The following is a 13,760-nucleotide window of genomic DNA, read 5'->3' as shown; positions in this document are numbered from 1 at the left end:
CGTCACTTACATCTCCCCCTCCCACCCCTCCTCGCCTTTTATCTTTCTCATCTCCTCCACATCGCGATTCTTCTTTTCTCAAACCTCACCACTCTCGTCCTGAAAACAGAACCAATCGCAAAATCCACCCAGGCGCAACTAATCGCGCGCTTTCTGTTTTTCTCCTTCTTCTCCGAAGCTGTCGCTTTGACAGTCGCACAAGAGTCGATAGTGCGCCCTCATCAGCCCAGCATCACTCAGAGATTGCAATCAGAGCCATCTCGAGAGTCAAAAAGAAGCTGAATTCTTTTTAAGCATACGTCACGTACGTATCAGCCGCAAAGAAACGCGCAAAGCCCGCCCAATCAGTAAGTTGTTTACTTCGCTACCCATGAGCGTCGATTCTGGGGTTACCATCATCGTGTCAACAACCTCACACGAACGCGTAGCGGTACTGACCTCTTTCCAGAAAACCCACGCGTCGACGCGTCTCTGGAACTATCATTCCACAGAAGAACTCTCACGGTCTCACAAACCCGCCGTGGCAAGGGCACATCTGTCAAAGCTATGGGCAAGGCAGACATTATCGACCTTTCTCGCAGCACTCAACGCGCTGGGATTGCTGCTTTCGCGCCAGACCTGGCAGTGTCCTTTTCTCCGAGTATCGACCTTGGTCCACTACGCCGACCCTGGGTGTACTCCCCTTTCATAATGGCACGATTTACCTGCCGCGTCGAGACCCACCCAGGACGCCAACCCCAGAACTCTTGCGGAGGCGATTGCGATCCCCATGCTTGGAACTCAGATACTTCCGGTGATCCAATGGAAGATTTGTTGGACCAGATTATCGACATGTACGGCGAATAGAACTCGTCGGAGCCGTCAGAGACTGGCGACACCTCCTCGGCCATGAGCGTTGAACTCGCGCGAAGCTGCACAAAAAGTCCAGGTAAGATACCATTTTTGCCATCTGACCATTCAAGCGGCGTTAACAGTCGCAAAGCAGGTTCTGATTCCATGCTTAGTGTCATTTCCGTTGGTAGCGGGTCTCCTTATCCTCGAACTTATATCCGCCTGCAGACCTCAACCGGCGACGAAGACAGCTTGATGATTCCATCGCGATTCCACCAAGGCCCCATCGACAAGGAGCTTAAAGGCGCTTGCGAAAGTCTTCCAGCAGTCGATGAACGTGAGTCAAAGGTATCTGACATGTTCAACGGTATCGTTCAGGAGATCGACGCTCTGCTGGACGTCCCCCAACTTGTCTCTTTTCGCAAGCGACATCCTGACACGTTCGACTCGAAAGAGAACGTCTACGCCGACAGGTCCGCAAAGCCCGAGCCTCTTTGTGTGACCAAGAAAGGAAAGCTGTGCTCCTCAGCAAAGCCAGCACCCTTGAGAATCCGAAAGGATACAGCGGCAGACCCATCTCCCATCGCCACCTCCACCATACCCGTGCCGTTGCAGACAAAGAAGATCAAGCGTAAGCCCGTGGTCTCTAGAGTCAGCAGAATCCCCTTGCGAAGCAAATCGGCGAAAGCTGGAGCTTCGTCTCTCAAGGGCAACATTCTCCAGCCCATTTCAGGAAATGGCAAAGGCCGCCAAGATCTGATTGCAATCCCTGACAAGGAGAACTGGCAGTCCCGGCCAACCGCAAGCACAGAGCTCGCCAGAAGCCAGGTCAATGCGCGATGGGCTGATTGGTCTCTTGAGGCACAGAACGACACCTCTTTATTCGGAGAATTCTCTTTGCTCCAATCTCCCAGGGAAAGAATGGCCTCGAAGAAAGACAGTCTGTTCTCGAGCCCTGATCCCGTCATCTACGTCGACCCAGAGGAGCGAACTACGTGTTTGGACCTCGAAAACACAATCACTGGCCCTATCACCCCCCTCTCAGTCATCCCGGAGGAAGACGAACCTGATGAGGATGGCTCAATTGACTTCTTGCTCGATCCAATTCAAAACGCGCCTATCCGGCCGAATCGCAATCTCCTGCTCGATTGCAGTATACCGTTGACCTGGGACAAAGAGGCGGCCTCGGCCACTTGCATCCACGGAATCTCGCCCGATGACGATAGAAGCGCCTTCATTGCCACTGCATTCCATGATTCCCCTTGTCCCCGACGATCTATCAACATCGATGCTCTAATCCATCAAATTGCACAGCCACTCGATGAAGCTACTTATAATGACGATGGATTCCTCATTGAGCCCACGGTTGATGAGCTTGATGTAGGAGCCACTGACCTAGATGAACAGCTCAGCCGTCGCCAGGCCTATCCCAGCCAGATTCTACTCTGGCCCCTCCGTCATTCTCAGCAAACTGGCGAATCTGCGGAAACCGAGGACGAAGATACAAGCTCATTCGCCGTTCCCTGCAACCGTGACGAATGGTGCCATCCTGATGATAGACTACCTGAGGTGTACCATTGCGGAGAGTTCCTGTCGTTGAGAGAGAGGTTTGCAGCTAGATCACAGGATGCCGACGAGATCTGAGTGATATGCATGGACTGTGGCGCTCTTATTGCTTTATTGATTGGACGACCGACTGGAGCAGCTTTGAATTATGAGAAGAAGTAGAGATTGGCGCTTATATCCTGTTGATGTTGGCTTGCAGTCCCTCGCGAGAGATAAGATGAGGCCGTGTGTTGTGATGAATGTTGCGTTGCATAGGTCGAATGAGATGGTTTTCTGTCTAGACAAGCTGGCAATTCCTGAATGATGAGCGAACGAATGAGTGGCAAACCTGATTTTGCGAACCCTGTAGAATTATGACTGAACGGGAGATAGAGTCAGTGGCCGGGCTTATACTTGTATGATTAATGCTTCCTGCCAATTGATGTCGCATCAAGCTATGGATTCAGATGCGTCTTTATTGCAACTCCCCGTGAATAATTTATGGTTTGAATCTAACCAATGATCCTAGAAGTAGTGCTTGGGGCTTATGCGTCTCACCATTTCGTTATAAATCAAACTGTAAGATGGGGATTCTTTTCATCGACATGGCTCAAATCTATGATTACAAACTCCAATGCATTCCGGGTATCTCGATTTCAATCATTTTTCGCTGAGTCCGAAGCTTCCACGTTGGCTGCCACTACATCCTTGTAGCTTTCCTGATCTTCACCGGTAGCCTCATTGGTATTGTCCAAAGGCTCAAGTTCCTGCTCATCAGCAATCTTTCCCAACTCTTCGTCCACTGGGCTTCCATGCCTGCGCGTTCCAACGGCAGTCTCAATGCGCGATCTGGTCGAGCTCATCCACCCAATTAAGCTATCTTCTTTGAACGCCCTCCTCCTATGCCCGATCGTGGTTTTGCTTCTTCTCGCGCTTACCATCGGGTTCGGATCGCGTGCTGGTGGGCGGTAATGCCATTGCCAAAACCGGCGCGAGAATAGTGGGCGGAGGATCGGGGCATTGATGGCCATGAGCCCAATTTCGCATTCCCTCACGCCCCATCGGTTGACTGTTATTGTTGAAGGGTCTGAGCCTAGCGTGACTGCCAGTCTCATTATGGCCGCGGCTATGACGAACAATCCCGAGCAGATGAGAACAGCGATGAACAGCTTTTTGTACAACGGAACTCTGATTTCTCGCAAGACTGGCAGTGGCAGACACAGAATGGCCGCATCTGTTATGACATCTGCAAGATAGTCAATAATAGGACCGCCAGAGTAGTAGGAGTAGGGCGAGACTGACTGAAGAATGTAGTGACCAGTAGATTTTGTGCCTTGAAGACGCACTTCTCACTTGGAAGGGGTCGTACACCCCAATTGTCCTGAAATCTGCCATTTAATCAGTTCCAAAGCCTTCAAATCCCTAGACGGGTCAGACTTACGGTAGGCAACTGAATGTTATTGTGCCAACAACTGCTAGGTATGCGGCTATTGTGAACCAAGTCAGGTAAGTCAGTACCCTTGCGTGTTGCCACAGATCAAAGGTCATCCGTCTGCTATTGAAGTGGTTAGCATAATGGCCATTTCAAACCGAGCCTATACTCTTACTAAAAGAAGAGCAATGTGCCTTTCATGGACCAAAGGTACGCTGTGTATGAGTACCAAGCAACCTGCTGGAACTTGGAACCCTCAACCAATCGAGCAACTTCCTCATCATTGAGAAGTTTGATCTGATCAGCGGTGAGGTCCACGTTGGTGCCGTAGCGGTCTGGACCTTCCTGTCAGTATGACTCCTCCCTTGTCTGTCTTGAGTCTGTGTTCTTGCCAATTAGAACACATTATGGTAACTTACAAACAAGGTCCACCATCACAAAACAGATAGTGTACATGATTAAGGTCTGCGCAGTCTCTTGTGTCAGAAAGTCGACCCCTCGATGACTCGATTGAGATACTCACCACGAACATGACATAGTCGTCTCCCTTGAGACCTTTCGGCCCTACCATGCGGATCCGAACGAAGAAACGGAGGAATATGACGACGGCTCCGACTGTGAACCATGCCCAGATTTCTCTCAGAAACCTTGCATCGCGCCGCAGCATGCTGTCCAGCTGTTCCGTCCCCATGGCTGCTGCTGCTGTCGCGTCGCCTCGACGCCCCAACTCAGGCAGTAAACATACGTCTTTAGCTCTCAATCAATTGAATCGTGGGGGCGTTCCGGAGCTTTCCCAATTTTTCTGCATTACGATTCCTTGGGTTCCGAGGACATTTTCATCAATGCTAGAACGCTCAGCGGAAGAGTCGCTGCCCGGCACAAAACAGCCACGGACACGCGGAGACGCGGGAACGCGGGGGAACGATTGTACGCTGGCCATACTGAGTTTAATCCCCATCAAGTAAGGCAGAAGATCGGACGTCCTTTTGATGACTCGCAATTGTTTCGTAGCCTCAACTTTATCCCCTAGTGCCCCCTTCAGCAACGTTCGGAGGCCGAAAGCCTAACAGTAATTTGCCAGCTTCTAGAACAACTAAACCGCGGACTGAAGACCGGCCTTCCGACCCCTGGGAATATTCCACAAAATAAGCGGTTGCAATTCTTAGATCACTGGAGCTTTGTCGCCCCCAAATGTTTGCCGCGTTTACGACTATTCAGTCTGCGGTCTGTGCAGGCCTCTCTCGTCCGCTTCGGCACTATTAGTTCGGTGGTTTGTTACTCTTTTCAACGTTAGGCAAATTGGCGAAGTCAAAGCGTCGTCTCAACGCAGTCTGTTCGCCAGTCTTCCAGGGAAACTTCGACTCAGCAAGGATTCAGACGCGTGGCCGACGTGGGCAGAAATTCTTTGTCTTCGAGACGGATGTCAGGCTAACCTTGATGCGCTCACCAAATCACTCTCTTCATCATTGAACTTCAGAAAATGGCATCAAAAATTGGTATTGGCATTTATCAACAGTTGTGATTACTATTAACATGAAGATGTAAAAGAGCATCTCGGCATGCCAAGTGCTCAACCTGCAACTCGAAGGAGCAATGCAAGCCCACCCCCCGGAGGGTTGCGGATTTAGTTGCCTCAAGCAGCGATTTAGGCAGTGCGCTTGACGAGGAAAGCACCACGCTCAATGGTGTTGACCAGGATGTAGCCGCTCTTGAAGTAGGGGTAGTGGCTCCAGGTGCCGACGAAGTCGATGGATCCTCCGTTAGGCTCGGCGTCGTTCTCGGGGTAGATGTCGAAGAAGCCGACCTCGTTGACCTTGCCGCCGGTGGGGTCCTCGGGCAGAGAAGAGACGTCAATGACGCGGAGGCCGGCGCCGTAGTGGCTCTGGTAGGCGAAGCCGTCAATGACGAACTGGTTGTGGTCGATACCGTAGGCGGCGCTCTTGTAGATACCAGTCTGCTTAGGGGCCTCGAGGGAGCGGATGTCCCAGAAGTAGGTGATGGGGTATCCAGAGGCAGCGGGGCCAGTGGCGTCGTACTCGTCGTACTCGTCGTCGAGGACGAGGTACTCTTGCCACTCGGTGTTGGTAACCCAACCCTGGTGAGTGTCTGTTTCCAATTCTATTAGCGACTATAATCATTGACAGGAAGGTTTGTTACGTACAGCTGGCACCCTCGTAGGAGGTGCGCGAGATGATGTTGGTGGTGTTCTTCACAGTGACATCGTAGCTGATGACCTTGTTAGCTTAGGAACCTTCAATTATCATTCTTGTAGACTAACATGGTCAGAGTGTCCTCGTTGTAGCCGTAGCAGATGTCACGGCCGAAGTACTTCTCATCGGGGCCGCGGTAGACGAGGCACTGAGCGTCGTGGACGTAACCGTCACCACCGGCGCAACCGGGAGAGGTGGGGTTCTCAGGGTCGCTGAGGTCAATGAAGATAAGACCAGAGCGGCAAGTGCTGGAGCGAGGCTGAGCACCGACGGCGACAGCGTACTCCTTCTCTTCGTTGATGACGATGTTGTGAGTGGAGCCGTTGGGGAGACCGTTCCACCAAGAGGTCAAGTCGGCCTTGGGGTCGAAGGTCTTGGGGTTGGCGGGGTCAAGGTCCAGAAGCTGACGACATGTTAGTTTAACCAGCCAAATAGATTCGGTAACATTGAGCATTACTGACCTTGGTCAGGTCAAAGATCTGGACACCGTGACGGGCAGCTTCACTGCCAATGACGATGTAGTTCTTGTAACCACGAAGCTCACGCCAGATGGACGTGGTAGAGTACTGAGGAAGGCGTCCGAGGTAGACGAGCTTGCCCTCCTTGGTGACCTCAGCGAAGGCGGCACCGTCAGCCTGGGCGATGACGGCGAACTCACGACCATCAGGGCTGGTCCAGCCCCAGGAGGAAGAACCCTCGCCGGTGGTGGAGCCAAGGTCGGAGTGGCTCTTGAAGTCGTAGAAGTCGATGTTGCTGCACTTGAAGGTGTTCAGGGCATCGCCAGGAACGACCTCAGCAACACCGTTCACGCAAGAGACGGGGCCCTCCTCGGCGAGACGGCTGCGGTAAGCAGTGGACTCCATCTCTCCGGCGGCTCTCTGGCGGTCCCATGATTCCTGATTGACTTTGTGTCAGCGGACGTTGTCTTGCCCGGAATGAGTTGTCAATCGCTTACCTTCTTACGGGCCATGAGGTCCATGTGAACGGAACCGCTGTCGTAGATCTCAGAGACGAGCTCACTGGGCGGGATCTCCTTGGCGGAGGCTCCCTGGAGCAGCGCCGACAAGGCAAAGGTTGCCAAGGTGGTGGCCTTCATTCTGAATGGTTCAAAAGAACGTGCTGAGGATTGGCTGGAGCAGGGGGTTGACTTGGCGGTTGAACCACGACGATCGCTTGGCGTGTCAAAGAGCGGAGAGAGGTGTAGAGCCTACTGACTACGAGCACCAGAACCTGGGGAGAAGAACGCCTCTTTTTATCTTATTCCAACTGCATCTTGGCATCTCGTCTTCTCCCCCTTCCCAAGCTGCCTTTCGGGCGTCGCAGTGTCTCCCCGCCACTTGGCGAGTCAAAAACATGATTATTCTTCTGCGTTCTGACTGGAAAGAGAAGGTCAGCAGGCGGCGGTTGGGGGGACTGCCAAAAGCAACCAACGAGCTACCAATGTCGCGATGCGGATCCTCCTGCCGAAAGAAGCAGGTGTGTTCGGGGTATGCTCCGCTCGGTACTTGGGGTCAACGAATCAGCGCCGCCGAAGCCCCGGCCCGGCAGTCCACCACCCTTCGCCGCAAATTTACCTACATACCCGCCCGAGCTTGGCAACAAGCACAGCCGTCCGGGAGGAATCCTCGATTGAGCCTCTGGGCGCATCGTATCTGTCGGCATCCACTGGTCTGCCAAGAGCGCCGTTGTAACGCTCCCGCATGCTTGGCCAGCAAAAGTGCTAAGAAACCACTATGCGTTGCCAAGTCACAGCGTCATTCTGGCCTCTTGTCTTGCATTCACCTTCTCAAAAAGAACCCTCCGCGTAGTATCCATAAATGGCGTCAAGAGATTGCGTTCGTGCGAGATACGGCAAGTTGTCTAATCGCGTATCTTGATTCCGCCTCATGCTGTGTAATTCAATCGTTACACTGCGACTTGTCACACTGCATTAATTCCGCACCAATCGCAACTGGTAATTCTATTCCAACCTTGATGGTTTACAAAAGGTCCGCGGGGCTACTCCGAGTCGCGCGTTGTAAGTTGCGGTGACTCTTGTTGCCGGTGTTGAAGAGACCACGCCGTCGCCGTCGCGCAACTTGAGGGTGAACTCCCAGTGTCTGGCTGGATCCACTCAACCGCCAAGACTTTCTTGGTCATGCGTGATACGACAGTGAGCAGTCGAAGATAAGGACCTGTCTCTGGGCAGATTTCACACAATTTCAACCACCGGGCAGCAAAATGCAGATATCTAGGCAGAAATGTTTTGCTTCTCTCTCAACATTGAGTTTCAACTCTACAGACTCGTAGTTCAACCGTAAGGGGTGTGGGGCTCATGCCGAAGACTCTCTACTCATTGGCTGGAAACACAATGTGGGCTTCAATTACGAAAACTTGCTCAGCCAAGCGAACAGGTTGCTAACTCGACGGCTGGAAATGCAAAATTGGAAAAAGAAAATCAGTGACTGATGTTGCTTTTATGACACGGATTTTTCTATCTGTTTTCTATCCAGGCTGGTGCCCATTCTTCAAGGGGCTGGGGTTTGGTTGTGAGGGGCACTTATTTCCTTTGTGCGAAAGCGACTACTATTTTTTGCTTCACTGCCGTCATCTTCGTCGTAGTCGTTGCCATCTGTTTCGTTCTTCCCGTCCCTGCCTGCCTTCGTCCTCGATCAGACTATCCCATCGAGTGTTACATAACGCCAGTATATGATTGTCCGGGCACAGCTGATGAAGTACTATTTTAACTCGACACTTTTGTTAACTAAATCAAATGTTTAATGAGACCAGAATCAGAGAGATGCCTCTTCAACAAATTGACGCTACGCAACGTCGGTGGAATGATCCCAAGCAGGTGGAGCATCTTACGCACAGGATATTTCGTCTTCCCAGTATGCACAATGACGTCGTAACTTGGGTAGCTGAAGTCGTATCATTCTATCACCGACACATAATAATTGTAGCTTCAGCAGTCGACACTCACGTTAGCTCCCCGTAACCACATCAATTAATGACAATTTCTCGTCTACGTTTCTGATGCTTTGTCTTCCATCTGGCCCTCCGCCGCGCTCATGTGACCGCGATATCTCAGCAGCCTCGAACCTTGACACTTCCGCGCAAACATTGTTGGGTATCTTTGTAATTCAACGAAAGTCAACTTTTGACGTCTCTGACACATTATGGTCCATGATCCAAGTCGTCCCAGTCGGGCGGTGGGTGAGTTGTGAGCTTTAATCGGGGCGGACCCGCCGTTCCAACCTCCGGTATAGGGTGCAGCCCTTCGGCCGGTATTGCTCGCTCCCATACAGCCTCCCATGACCTCCTAGCTTCCAGTGCGTGATCCTGCCAGTTAATAGACTTGGCCGGTGACGCCCCTTGTACGGAGCTCTCGCCACCGGGCGCGAGCCATCCTTCGCGTCGGCCGTCCATGGAGTTCGCCCGTGGATCATACGTCCATTCCTCGTCGTTGTGTACAAGTATCGAGAGGGATGGCGATTTCTGATCCGTTTCACCAGTGGGAGGACGCATACCCATAGGTTGTCCATTTAAGATCGCAAGCTCCGTATCGAATGTCGCGGCATGATTGGGGCTTCGTACCACCTCGGCGACAGTGGCCACTTCGGTTCGCGCAGGTCGGGTTTGCTTCCCAGTCATCATACTCCACCAGTAAGATGAGTTGTCGCTTTTCTTCTGGTAGTCACTAGTATTATCCGGGAGGTTACCTGTCTTTGCAGGTTGACCTCGGCGGATCCGTTCGTAAAGAATATTTGTTGACGGCAGACAGGCGCATACAATGCCGATGACGAGTTCCAGACACCTGTGCAACGTCAGTTGCGTTAACAGATCTACCGAATTCGGGTCTACTCGCGTTACGAGATCCAGAACGACGAAGTCGGATGTTACGTCTGTGGATGAAAGAAATAGGATGACCAGATACAATCGATATATCGTCACGGCCGTGGCCACACCCCCAGCCCCGAGGAGGACAAGAATTTTCAGCTTCTTCCGAAGTGGCATCCTGAGACCCCAGAGCAGGGGAAATGGGATGCAAAGAATAAAAAAGTCGGTTATGATCGCTAGTGCAAGATCGGCAATGAATATTTTCCGCTGATTGAGACATTTCGGGTTCGGGGTGTGCGGGTCCCAGAAGGCAGAGATTGGGATGCAGATGATCGTCTTGAGCGTTTGGATTGGAATGTAACATACGAGGAGGATGATTACGAATATCCTGATGCCGCGGGCGACCTTTTCATGGATGGAGAAAACTCGAGCTTCGAGGAGGAGGAGGGTGACCTTCGTGAAATAGGCGGCGGGACAATAAATGATGGAGCTTGCGTAGAGCCACTGTGGTCATATAGTGAGCCTCCCCATTAAGACTTTCCGTGGAACTGCAAACCTACCCTCATCACTTCTTGATAGGACTCTTTCGTTAAGTCCCAAGCGTGATATCCTTCGCCATAGTGTGCCACTAAAAGCCCCGCCTGTCAGAAACTCGATCCTGGTCGGCGGAGACTCCATACTTACTGACAAACACCGTCGAGGTGTAAAGTATGATGAGGGCCTGTTTTGGTCAGTTTTAAGTCTTTGGCGGACCGATTTTCGAGCCAGAGAAGGAACCTCACATATGCGATCGCACATGTCCCTTGGCTACAAGTCAGCTTTGCCAAAGTAGTTTGCTTCTGTCAGGACCGCTTACAGTCTTCAGGGAGAAACTGGCTCCCGTAGGAGAACTTTACGTATGTCCTTATCCCAAAAAAACACGTCGTGACAGCAGCCATCACACTCATCCCAGCAACATTCAACGTCCAACCGGCATCTGTGGGATCACTGAAATTCGGCGTGACGCCCGGCGGAGGCGGGAAGGCCCCGACCGGGCTTGTGGTGTTGCTCATTGCTTCAGTCGCTCGACTCGAGCTGGGAACCACGCGAAGAGGCTCATCGCTTCACGGTTCAACAGCGAATTCGTGTGATTCAGTGAAGTGTTCCTAGGTAGCAAGACCCTTCCAACCCAAAGACATAAGAAAGAGGGGGTTGCGAGCAGCTGATAAAAGGAAGTTTGACGACATGCGATGAGGAGCGTCCCGCACCTGCCCTGACTCGCCCGGCCGCTCTAGTTCCGATTAGAGTTCGTCGAGGGGTCGGATGTTGTCAGGGTCGAGGCGCAACGCATTTCCTAGCGGGGTGGAGTGATCAGCAGCACGCGAAGTCAAACAAAGCCGTCATCGCACGGAGTCCCTGGCCGCCGAATATCAGACGTCGAGTAAGACAAGAGACCAAAGCAATGATAAGGGACCTCACTGATGGGGGTCCCCTACCCCATTCCCCTCTCTCACCAGACCTTATTCACCGGAGATGCAAGTATGGGCACATGGATCAAGCCATGTTCACACACGACAGACCAGTCGGTGACAGAGTCCGCAGCCCGTTATCCGAATCCGATTGGGTTTATGTCAGAGCGCAATTCTGACTTTGCTTCCGGATCACGACGAACCCTTCCACACATCCTTGTCGCTTCAAAAGAGGCAACTCCTCACCCAGAAAGGAATCACGAAGCCAATTGGTACATGCAAGCCAATCTTAATTAGAGGCAGCCAATACGCAGGAGGCGGGCGATAGCGTAGCCGCTAACCCCGAACGCCCAGCGGCCCTGATCCAGAAGCGTTCTAGAATATGTGCGGATCGAATGTTCCGGCTCGGACCAGCTCGAGGTCCCGACTCACTCCGTCAAACATCACGACATCATCGCCCGGTGATATGACCAGTGTCGTGGTAATTTACGGCCGTATGGCGGCAAATCCGCCGCCCATCCGCAAACGCCGGGTGAATGCATGTCGGCTATTGCAAGCTCATACAAAGAATGTAGCTCATACATACATGGACATTATTCGTGCCATCACTGATGACAGCTTCGAAATATATTCGCGTGCATCGACGTCTCACGAAGCTGTGCGGTTGTCTGATCTTTGATATCGTCGTCGGATCTATGCGAATCTAAGCATAGAAACCTTCGAGCTCGAAGCAATTAATCTGATCGGGTTTTGATTCCAGAAATCTGTCAATCTAGAAAGAACCAGAAGTTCTCAACCGGAAGCTTGATGGAAGTCTGGAAGATGTGTATCCAATACGCCCATTGCATGATTATTGTTAAACTTCAAGCCTTTTCGATAAAACATTGCCCAAGTATCATCATCCCAAAATTGTCTCTGTCAGTGAACAACCTTGGTCTTAGCGAATGTGACGCTGACAGTTCAGTCCTAAGTAAGGCAGGTCGAGCCATCCGATAATTCCGATCAACAACAACTTCCTACTCAATAGTCACTGCATGGCTTTGGCTCGACTGTGAGCTTTGCGGGGCTGTCTATCATCATGCACGAAAAGTCCACCGTGTGCCTCCAGTCATCACCAAACCAGTCTTCTTCTTTTCCACACAGCCAGCGTAGTTCTAAGGTTGGGATTACTCACAGAAGTTCCCAATGCAATTACGGCAGAATAATTGACGTGCATTTCGCTTGCTGCCCAGCGCTAGCCAGGCTTGCCTGGGAACCCTCCGGACATTGCCATCATGCCGCACACAACTTAAGAAGTCGGGACTTGAAACCTGCAGAGACCAATCAGTGCAACAGCCGACGAGTGATCGCCGAAACCTTGGTGGTTAACCGGAGATAGAAGCCATGGCCATCCCGGCCGTGGAACGGCCGGCCGCCTCTGTCCACTGCTACCCCGCGCCCAGGCGCATCGGAAGCCGGGATGGGCCGCCTCTGTTACCTGCGGCCCCCAACGTTAAAAGATGTAATTTCTTAAAACCGACAGCACCATCGACCAAACGAACACGCGCCGGACGCCCGCGGATCGCCGACCGTGAGTTCAGGAGAACCATGTTGGTATCCAATGGTATGGTGAGGGTATTACAAGACGATGGGGAATTGCAGTCATTGTGTTATTTCCGTCGTTTACATTGCAGCCCGCAGCTTATGCTGCAAGCATTTGATAGTAGTATGATGGGAGTGATCCAGCCCATCCACGGCACGGTGGGCAGAATCCACGTTGTTGCTACACGTCTGCTCCACAAGAAGCCGCCAAAGACGATTTTGGATGAACCAACTCGGATTCACGATTCCGTTCATCAAACAGATAATGTAGCACTCATCAAAGGAAGCGAAAAGTCCGCCAAAGTCCGTTGATAAGTCATCATCCCGTGTAGGTAGGGGTTTGATGCATGTGATTGCGAGAATTGCGAGAAAAGTTGAAGTCGTACTGAAGGAACCCGTGTTTATTTTGTTTCAGCTGTCAGCTCTATCCTTCGGGACCCCTCGGCCAAATGGCCCAAGTTGAGTAAAGCTGCGAGATGGGATGGCCCCAGTCTGCTGCGTCTGCGCCTATTCAAGTAGCGTGAACTGACCAGACCCTGCCCGCCCCGTAGTTCGGTCTCGAGATCGTCGGTATCGTATTCCGCAAGGTGCCGCTGCAGGGCAGAAAGACTTCCCGCCATCGATATAGCCTCGCGGGTGTGAAGTTGAGGCGACGCCAAGATGGCTTTTCAGGAGGCTGATTCTTGCCTCCTATAGGCGTTTTCGAGATCGACAGATCCTTTCGGAAACGGGACGAGCACTGCCACTTGTCATCGGACGCCGAGAGTTCATTGACTAGACGATCTTCATCGGCTCTGCCCGGCCGGCCGATGAACATTGTTGAAACTGCATGCGCGGCGGCAGTCAAGCAGTATGCTGTCTTGGCGCGTAAAGCTCACACCGGCGGTGAAGATA

General features: G+C 52.1%; 4 protein-coding genes across 4 annotated transcripts; 1 reads left to right on the top strand and 3 right to left on the bottom strand.

The window, feature by feature from the left end:
- Nucleotides 1-888: 888 nt before the first annotated feature.
- Nucleotides 889-2,475, top strand: GCG54_00008826 (uncharacterized protein; the record flags this gene model as incomplete). The annotated part of the gene is made up of 2 exons (XM_045408785.1): nt 889-928; nt 986-2,475. 2 exons carry the CDS (start codon nt 889-891, stop codon nt 2,473-2,475), a joined length of 1,530 nt encoding a protein of 509 aa, XP_045266528.1.
- A 557-nt stretch (nt 2,476-3,032) lies between these two features.
- Nucleotides 3,033-4,499, bottom strand: GCG54_00008825 (uncharacterized protein; the record flags this gene model as incomplete). The annotated part of the gene is made up of 6 exons (XM_045408784.1): nt 3,033-3,622; nt 3,679-3,764; nt 3,818-3,931; nt 3,984-4,143; nt 4,228-4,273; nt 4,332-4,499. The coding sequence occupies 6 exons, from the start codon at nt 4,497-4,499 to the stop codon at nt 3,033-3,035; spliced, it is 1,164 nt and encodes a 387-aa protein (XP_045266527.1).
- A 954-nt stretch (nt 4,500-5,453) lies between these two features.
- Nucleotides 5,454-7,114, bottom strand: GCG54_00008824 (uncharacterized protein; the record flags this gene model as incomplete). The annotated part of the gene is made up of 5 exons (XM_045408783.1): nt 5,454-5,914; nt 5,970-6,034; nt 6,087-6,421; nt 6,480-6,914; nt 6,974-7,114. 5 exons carry the CDS (start codon nt 7,112-7,114, stop codon nt 5,454-5,456), a joined length of 1,437 nt encoding a protein of 478 aa, XP_045266526.1.
- Nucleotides 7,115-9,174: 2,060 nt separating this feature from the next.
- On the bottom strand, nt 9,175-10,889 carry GCG54_00008823 (uncharacterized protein; the record flags this gene model as incomplete). Its single annotated transcript, XM_045408782.1, has 5 exons — nt 9,175-10,341; nt 10,398-10,465; nt 10,522-10,558; nt 10,620-10,639; nt 10,694-10,889. 5 exons carry the CDS (start codon nt 10,887-10,889, stop codon nt 9,175-9,177), a joined length of 1,488 nt encoding a protein of 495 aa, XP_045266525.1.
- Nucleotides 10,890-13,760: the final 2,871 nt, after the last annotated feature.

This window comes from Colletotrichum gloeosporioides (assembly GCF_011800055.1).
Source record: "Colletotrichum gloeosporioides strain Lc1 chromosome Unknown consensus_30, whole genome shotgun sequence".
NCBI classification, from domain to species: Eukaryota; Fungi; Ascomycota; class Sordariomycetes; order Glomerellales; family Glomerellaceae; genus Colletotrichum; species Colletotrichum gloeosporioides.
The sequence above is the reverse complement of the archived record's forward strand: the minus strand, read 5'-3'. Positions and strand labels throughout refer to the sequence as shown.